The sequence below is a fragment of the Myotis daubentonii genome, chromosome 17, assembly GCF_963259705.1.
Source record: "Myotis daubentonii chromosome 17, mMyoDau2.1, whole genome shotgun sequence".
Taxonomy (NCBI): Eukaryota; Metazoa; Chordata; class Mammalia; order Chiroptera; family Vespertilionidae; genus Myotis; species Myotis daubentonii.
In genome coordinates, this window is record NC_081856.1 from 7,350,427 (window position 1) to 7,359,652 (window position 9,226).

The 9,226-nt window shown below is 45.4% G+C and overlaps 1 protein-coding gene across 2 annotated transcripts in view; it reads right to left on the reverse strand.

Moving 5' to 3' along the window:
* The window catches only part of ZC2HC1A (zinc finger C2HC-type containing 1A), a 60,168-nt gene extending 53,777 nt beyond the window's left edge, over positions 1-6,391 (reverse strand). For both annotated transcript variants that reach the window (XM_059672679.1, XM_059672678.1), the window contains exon 1: positions 6,271-6,391. In XM_059672679.1, the coding sequence (XP_059528662.1) occupies positions 6,271-6,286 (16 nt within the window). In that variant the 5' untranslated portion in view covers positions 6,287-6,391. The remainder of the gene's footprint in view (positions 1-6,270) is intronic.
* Between the last annotated feature and the right edge of the window lie 2,835 nt (positions 6,392-9,226).

Genomic DNA, 9,226 nt, shown 5'->3' on the forward strand with positions numbered 1-9,226 from the left:
AGCGCAACAAGCCTCCCCGCTTCTGAGGCCACGGCATCTGTTACAACCCGCTGTATTACTTCCAGTTTGACAATCTTTACTATCTCACAGGATTTCCCTTTTCCAGCTCATCCTAGATTTCACACCTAACCTACTCAACACATAACCTTCACCTCCATTCCTCTTTCAGCAAAAGCACCAAGGGTCCTCCTCTGGACTCTCAAAATACACAAGCTCCCTCCAATCACAGACCTTCTGTTGCTCTCTAGAACACTGTCTCCATCTCAGAGTAACTTACATGTTCTTGGTAACCTAACTCCGGCTGCATGTCCCTTTCTACCTAGTCTGAACCTGACTAGTCATTTCCACTAGTTTGACCAATCACCCTCATATTCTTTGCTCCATAGTCTAATGTTTGGAAAATTCTAGATGAAACAAATGGGTTTTCTTAGAACAGAACTTTCTCAGTCTTAAAAAAAGGATTTAGTATGCTGTTATTTCCCCAACCGAAATCATTTTTCCCCTCTCCTCCCAGAGATATAGAAGGACCAATGTCCAGAGTAGCACATTTCTGGAAACACATTTACTGACTAGTTCCTCCTTACTACCTCTCATTCACTCCCGACCTAAACTGCAGGCAAACTTTATTAGGTCTAATCACTGTATTAAAATGGATCCACTTGTTGATTCAACAAGGACATACTTATTGAGCATCTAGAAGGTGGGAACTGTTCTAGGTGGTAGGCAAACAGTGTTGGGGGAAAAAAAGAACCAGATTTCATGAAGCTTCTTCTCTTCTAATAGAAAAACATAAATCAAAACAATTAAATGTATGAAATGTCAGGTGGAGATAAGCGCGATGTAGAAAAATAGAGCAAAGGAAGGGGAGAGAGGACAGTCAGAATGCTATGTGTATGTGTGCTTGGGAAGAGGGTAGGATCAGGGAAAGCTGTTTTAATCAAAGACATTAGAGGCCTTAAGAAACACCATTCATCTACTAATTGTCGAATTCAAAGGCCTCTTTTGAATCCTCATCCTACTAGATCTTTCTATAACACAGTGATGGCAAACCTATGACACGCGTGTCAGAGGTGACACGCGAACTCATTTTTTTTGGTTGATTTTTCTTTGTTAAATGGCATTTAAATATATAAAATAAATATCAAAAATATAAGTATTTGTTTTACTATGGTTGCAAATATAAAAAAATTTCTATATGTGACACAGCACCAGAGTTAAGTTAGGGTTTTTCAAAATGCTGACACGCCGAGCTCAAAAGGTTCGCCATCACTGCTATAACATCAGGCACTGCTGATCAACCCCTTCCACCTTATCTTTACCGTCCTTTCTCTCTTGGCTTCAATGTATGTCTCTTCTAACCCATGTTTTTTCCGATCTGAAGCTAAGCAGAGTTTGAGCTGGTCAGTACTTAGACCTCAAGGAGTATCAGGGGTCACAGGCTTTTTTCTGGCACATAATGAATATTAGTTTCTCCCCTACTGGCCTTTCTTGACAATGTTTAAACCTCTCCATTTCCCTTCCTGCTCAAACCTATAGCATCTGTTCTGCCCAAGTTTCTTTCTTCATCTCATTAAATATAGCTTTCCCAGGTGAATGCATCCATTTGCTATCTTTGCTATGCTGATGACTACTAAACTAAAAACTCCAGAGAGATACTTCCAAATACCTATGAGGCTTTTCCACCATATATCCCCAAAGTATTGCACAAATACATTTGGAAAGCCACAAACTCATTACCTCATCTTCCAAACTTGGCCTTCTTCTTGGTTAAAGACATTAATACTATTTCTTAGTCCAAGCTAGAAAGCTGCTTTTGCTTTGATTCCTGTTCCCTCTCACATCCAGCAGTCATCTCTCATCTTTCCAGCTCAGAAATGTCTTCCAATCTATCATTTTTAATTCCCGCTTTTTTCTTAGTTCAAATTCTCATCATATATGTATTTTCAGCCTCTCCCTTCTCCTACTATCCTCCTGCTATGGTTATCTAGTGGGATTGCCCCCAGTCACTTCCAAGCACCCTGCTATATCTATACTGAACTACTCTTAACACCTCCTGTGGTTTTGTCCACCCAATAAACAAGTACTAAGGGGGCCTATGTAGTAGGCACTTTGCTAAATGCTTTATATATATTACTAGGGGCCCGGTGCACGAAATTCGTGCACTGGGTGTGGGGGGGGGGGGAGGGGAGTGTCCCTCAGCCCAGCCTGCCCCCTCTCACATACTGGGAGCCCTCAGGCGTTGACGCCCATCACCCTCCAATTGCAGGATCGGCCCCTTGCCCAGGTCTGATGCCTCTGACAGAGGCGTCAGGCCTGGGCAGGGGACCCTCATTTCCCCCCATCACTGGTTCTGCCCCCAGCCCAGGCCTGATGCCTCGGCCAGAGGCGTAGACCCCCATCACCCTCCGATCGCTTGATCGGCCCCTTGCCCAGGCCTGACGCCTCCGCCAGAGGTGTCAGGCTTGGACAGGGGACCCCCATCTCCCCCTGATCACTGGTTCTGGCCCCCGCCCAGGCCTGAGGCCTCTGGCTCAGGAATCATGCCTGGGCAGGGGACCCCCATCTCCCTCTGATCGCTTGCTCCACCCCCCGCCCAAGCCTGACACCTCTGACCCAGGCTTCAGGCCTGGGCAAGGGGACCATCATATCCCCCCAATCCCCAGCTCCGCCCCCTGCCCAGGCCTGACGCCTCGGCCAGAGGAGTTGACCCTCATCACCCTCCGATCACCAATCACCGGATCGGCCCCTTGACCAGGCCTGAGGCCTCCGGCAGAGGTGTCAGGCCTGGGCAGGGGACCCCCAGCTCCCCGTGGTTGCAGGCTCCGCCCCTGCCCAGGCCTAACGCCTCTGGCCTAGGCGTCCGGCCTGGGCAGCGGGGACCCGCAGCTGCAGCGGCCCTGCGATTGTGGGCTCCGCTTTAGGCCCAGGCAAGGGACCCCTAGCTCCCGGGACTGCCAGCTTCGACCATGCCCAGCTCCCATCGCTGGCTCCACCCCTACTTCCTGCTATCACTGGCCAGGGCGGCAAAGGCGCCTGATTCTCCGATCATGGCTGGGGGGCAGGGCAAAGGCGGCCCCAGGGCCGCCTTTGCCCTGCCCCCCAGCTCTTAGCTCCCCCCTGGGTTTCCGATCTCACTATCAGTGGCAGGGGGCTTCTTCCTGCTTTCCCTTTCGCCTCCCTGCACTGTGCCTACATATGCAAATTAACCACCATCTTGTTGGCAGTTAACTGCCAATCTTAGTTGGCAGTTAATTTGCATATAGCCCTGATTAGCCAATGAAAAGGGTATTGTCGTACGCCAATTACCATTTTTCTCTTTTATTAGATAGGATGTCAGTTAATAATATACTTCAGGCAGATTGGCTTTTAATAACTCCATTTTTCATAGCTGAGGTAACTGAGGTTCAGGTACAAATCATAGAGCTGGAAAGAAACAAAGCTAGGATCCAAACACAGGCCTCTCCAAAGCATTGGTTATTAAAATACCTAGCATCCAACTGAGTACCAAAAAACAATGAATGCTAGATATGTTAATAAAGGTAAGAATAAGTCAGTAAACTAATATGTGTTTAGACTAGGGAGAAACAAAACAAAAAAGAACTCTGATGAGACAGGATGGCTGCAGATGAAAAGCTTATGAGAGATTGGAACTGTCCTGAGTCTAGAACTACCTCTATTGCCCTTAGATACACCTACTGGTGACAAGGTTTAGGTGAAAAGGAAGTAAAGGCTTTGCTCTAATTATCCACACAATGCAAAAGTGCTCAGATATAGTTTATAAAAAATCATGAGAAAGCATTGGTATTGAAATATATCGGTTTTGAAATACAGTGTTCATAATAGCTCATCTCTTGACACTCCCAGAAACATAAAGGTCCAGGAAAACAAAAAATAATATAAGTGATATACGATGCACATGCAAAGAAAGTTACAAGAGTATGACAACGAAATTTTTCAGGGGTCCATATATTTTCTGGTTTTACCATCGAGATTAGCCTGGTAACTGATTTCAACTAGAAACACTGGTCTAATGCCAACAGTGCAATATTTGCTCAATTACTATGATATGTTAAGCAAACTCCTAAGATTTTCTACTGGAAACGGCAATATAATGCTTATTAGACAACTCCAAGATACTAAACATTAACTTCCAATAGAGCAAAAAAATTATCTGTCATTGTATCAATATTTATTAAATGAAGACACAGATGAAATTACTGAGTAGTAACCTTAAGACTCAAAGTTTTGATCTTGGCAAAGTATGACTTAAAAGGGACTGATTTTTTAAAAAAGAAGAAAAAAAAGGCACTGTCCTAACTTCAACAAGACTCTCAGCTTTTATTAGTTTAAACCATTTGAAATAATGAGTATTCAATTGTTTTGCCCTATAAAAAGAACAAAAACATCAAATGAAGAGTAAAGAGCAAATATTGTTTAATATGTTGCATCAAACCTGAGCCCATAACATACTATACATATTACATCAGAATTCATGTATTTCTCCACCCATGTGAGTATTATAATAGGTTTTCATTATATTTTAAAAGCATTCTTAGTAAGATTTCAATAGTAATGTCTTGGCACTGCTAAAATATAAGGTTTGCCCAGCTGGTGTGCTCAGTGATTAAGCATCAACCTATGAACCAGGAGGTCATGGTTTGATTCCCAGTCAGGGCACATGCCTGGGTTTCAGCTCCATCACCAGCGGGAAGCATGCAGAAGGCAGCTGATTAATGATTCTCTCGCATCAAGGATGTTTCTCTCTTCCCTCTCCCTTCCCCTCTGAAATCAATAAAAACATATCTTTTAAAAATGAATATATATATATATATATATATATATATATATATATATTCACTAAAATGCAGGCTCAACGAGAGCAGGGTTTTGACTTTTCTTTTTCTTTTTTTTTTTTTTGGCTGCATCTCAGGGTCTAAAATAGTGCCTATCATAGACAGTCACTTATCTAACAAGTATTTATTGACTCTGTCTTAGGTGCTTAGCATATATAAGTGAAAAATCAAATGAAGATCTTTGCCTGTATTACAAATGTTATTCAACATAAATGTTATTCAAAATAAAAATCTGCAGAGAAACTGTTCTAGGCACTTTTATGTGTATTATGATAACCTTGTGAGAATTCCAGAACCCAAGATCCTACTGTGCCATAATATTACCTACCACCTTTTAAAGTTCATTAAAAAAAAAAAAATCTGCTTCCAGGAGTCCTCTAAACAAAAGTATCTTGAAAGTAAGTATTGTCACTATAATTTTTATTTCATAGAAACTTGAATGATCTGCCCAAAATGACTTAAATAAGCAAAGAACAAGACCTTCATTTGTTATATACTGCAGCTGCCCACAAATAGACATTTATCAGAATTCTTGATTCTCATCCTTCAGGTGTTTCCTATGCATCTTCCAATTCCCAGGCTATCCTTCATCAGAAGGATTAACCACAATTTGAAAAAGAATCTTGAAACTGTTATTGTCAATGCTAGTTGGGTGTTTTCCTCCTTTGTTGTTTTTAGGCAAATGCTATATTACAGAAGATAAAATGGGTAAAAAGAATAGAGGAAAAAAAGGGGGGGGAAGAAGTGGAAACAAAGGACAATCCGGAATCATGGTTACAGCACGAGGATAAACCCGAGATAAGGCATCAGTGTGGGCTCTTCTGCACGAGTGGAGTCGTCGCAAATAAGCCCCGGACGCGTCCTGGTCATCTATTGTCCCGGCTCTCAAGCTGGCCGGGGCCACTTCCTTGGAAGATGCTCTTGGCATCCTTCCCTGAAGATGCTGTGGAGACGGACAAGCGGTCACCTAGGACCACTGGCCCAGGGAAGTGTCAGCAGCTCGCGGAGGGAGACACACCCAGGCCCCCGGCCAACGCCGGCGGTGGGGAGGCTGCGGACACTCGCGGAGGGTCCACTTTGCAAGGAAAATGAAATCGGGCCGGAGGCTGTGATCACCAGTAGGGCAGCAGGAGTCCGGCAAGCCCAGAAAATGGTCGCAAGGGACTCGCAGGCGTGCGCCAGCGGCGAATCAGGCTCCGGGTGGAAACCTCGGCTGAAGACCACACCAGGGGGGAGCCTGAAGGTCATCAGCCGCACAGCGTCGGGGGCTGTCGGCTCCCGCCCGCCCGCCCAGGCCTGCGGAGGCACCGCGGGGTCCGCTCCAGACCTGACCTCGCCTGGTCAGTCCAGCGTCCAGGACCCCGCAACTGTCCCGGGCCCGCTCCAGCGGCCCGGCCCGCACCCCCTCCCCTCTCACCTTCCAGTCCCTCCATCGCGCCTTCGCCTCGGGCTCCGGGACACTCCTCGGGCAGCGCCCGCCGCCGCCCAGCTCCCCAGCTCTCGCTGTAGCAACGCGGCCGCGCCTCCCACCCGCTAACATCCCGGGCTCCCATTGGCTGACGTTGGGGGCGGGGCTTCACGGGGGCGGGGCTTGGGGCGCACCTCCTGCTGCCGCCGCCGCCGCCGCGCTGCTTCCCGCCGGCCGGCGCCCTGGCGATCCGGCCGTAAACCTAACCCCGTGGAGGGCCTTCGCCGCCCAGCTCTGCCTTTGTTCCTCTCCAGCCTCGTTGCCCGCACAACTTGTCCTCCTGTTCACACGATCTCGGCACCGCATGGGCTCCGCGTCGCCCGCGCCTCGAGCAGTCCGTGCAGTTCTGTGTTCCCGCCGCCCCCCTGAGGTCTGTTTCAGCCCACAAGCTAACCGGGCGCACGTCCTGCACGCGGCTCACTCTCCATTTTCCGCCTTGTGGGCGCAGGGTTTGCCTGGAGAGCATACTCTAGTCGCTATCGCACAGCGTTCTGAACTGAGCCACCTCTTCCTCGGGTACCCACTTCTGTCCGGCGCGCAGAACTGAGATTTAGGGAACACTTGAAAGCAGCTCCCTCACCTGCACCTCCTCTCGGCCACCAGGCCCTCCACTTGATCACCCTTGAGCTCAGGAAGCCTGCTGGCTGCACCACTAATGGGGCAGCACGCACATTAAGTTAAAGGGGCCACTGATCTGCACCTGACGAATGAGGCCTGTGGCTGTCGGTCATAACCAACTGGGAATGAAGGTGTCGATCGCCTAGAAGGGCTGTACCGGCCAAAATGGACTCCTTGTGGTTCGCTGGGCCCAATCAGAATAATCAGACCTAGCAGGCATAGTTTGCAGAGAGCTCTCCTAAGGTGCATCTTCAACCCTGGCTGCACAGCAGTGTCCTCATATTTGCATCGTCACTGGCCACACAGAGTGGCTTCGGAAAGACCAATCTGATGTGCAGTTCTGACCAATCAGGACAGTGCTCCCTGGACCAATCAAGCTGCAAATGTAGACTCTCATTTGCATGAAAGTGGACCAATTAGGGACCAGGGCGCGGAGCCCACTTTCCGGGGTTTCCACCTGAAGCTGGGATTCCCGGGGAAAGCCACAGAACTGCGTTTCCCTAGTTTGCACACTGTGCTTGCCAGACTGGGGGCACCTGTTGGCACTGGGTTGGTGCAGCTAACTTGTTGACAAAGGGAACTTCAAATCTAGCTAAGACCTTTGCTTAACAGTTTAACACATATCACCAGAATTACATTTCTGAGAAAATTTGATGTGGCAGAGATAAATCATATTGCTTGTTACCTTTAGTATATCTACTGTGAAGTTATGTTTTAATATTATTTTCACAACAAATCTTACATTGATTTTTCTCATTCATCTATTCCATTGGAAAGTTTTGACATTACATCTAACTTTGTTTATTTGTGAAAAGTATGTAACTTACAAATAGTATGGATCTTAAGTAGCCTTTAGGAAGCAAAAATCCTATTGTAGTTGTACATTCAAATGAAAGTATTATAAACACACACTTGAGGGGGACATCAGCTCTTACTGGGAAGGTGCTCTAAGTGCATTTGAATGTGGTCTGGTCCATCTCTTACCTGCAGTCACATAAGGGAAACTTCAACCACGCCTGTCTAGACTCCTGCTCTTCCCCAGGTCCTGCTCCCATTCTCCTGCTCCTCTGAAATCTGAGATCCTGGCCTTCGTTGGCCAAACCGCAATCATGCTGGCCACTTAACACCCCTCCCTCTCCGTACCCCCACCCTTGACTTAGTGTGGAAAGGCCCTTTTCTCAGTGCTGCTAAGACAGAGTTAGAATTGGGGGAGTGGCAACTTTAAAATTAGCACTAACGAAGAAAAAAAGCACACATAGAAGAGAAGCCAAAGATAAAGAGGCAGTTTACAAATTACAAGTTCTTGGACTGACGTCAAGACAGAGTTTGAATTAGTTGACTTACACCTTATTGGGCATAAAAGCTATAGTAACAACAAAACAATAATAATGATAACAATTTTAAAAATCACATTAGGCATGTTTTACGTCTTTTTCGTATATTTACTTATTTCATCTTAAAAACAGTTTTACAAATAGGCACAGTAAACCCTTGATTTAGCGAACCTCGATTTCACAGACTTTGGATTTAATGGACAAAACTTTCGGCCCATATTTCATATGTGAAAATTAATGCCCTGTTAATTTTAAAATGCTTTTAACCAAGATTTGCTTATAATTAAATTAACAGGTTGTTTTTGTTATTATTTTGTTATAAATGAACTGTTACTTTGAACAACTTTTAGAAAATATTGCTCATCTACAACCATAGTCTACATATTTAAATCCAAGTGTCACTGCTTGTAAACAATGTTCTGGGAATGATTAGTACCCGATCACACTGCATCTGGAGTGGTCATTGGTTCTGCTGTCTCATGGGCTGGCTTTCTGCAGCAGCATTAACCCAAAGGCCGACGTTCCCACACGTGCTAAGCCACACACCACTCTGTGCATTTGTTTACTCCCAGGGACTGGTGACTGCACGCATTTACTAGACTTATTCACTGTTAATTTAAAATTACTGCAATACATCTAGAAAACTTTGTGAAATTAATCTTTTCATACATACTTTAATTACACAAATGTGTGCATAAGTGAAAACAGGTAAACTAATTTGTCAAATTTTTAACATATGCATTTGGAAAACCTACTTTATTATATAATGGTCTTTAGGCTTTAATGGACACCCCCTACCTGAATTAGTCTGTTATATCAAGGTTTTACTGTAATTTTCATTTTTTTAGAATGAAAGTCTTCATTTCTTAGATATCTCGGAGAGATTACATTTTTTTCACTGCAGTTTATACTACTGAATGGTAGCTTGGATTTAAACTCTGGTCTGGCTGATT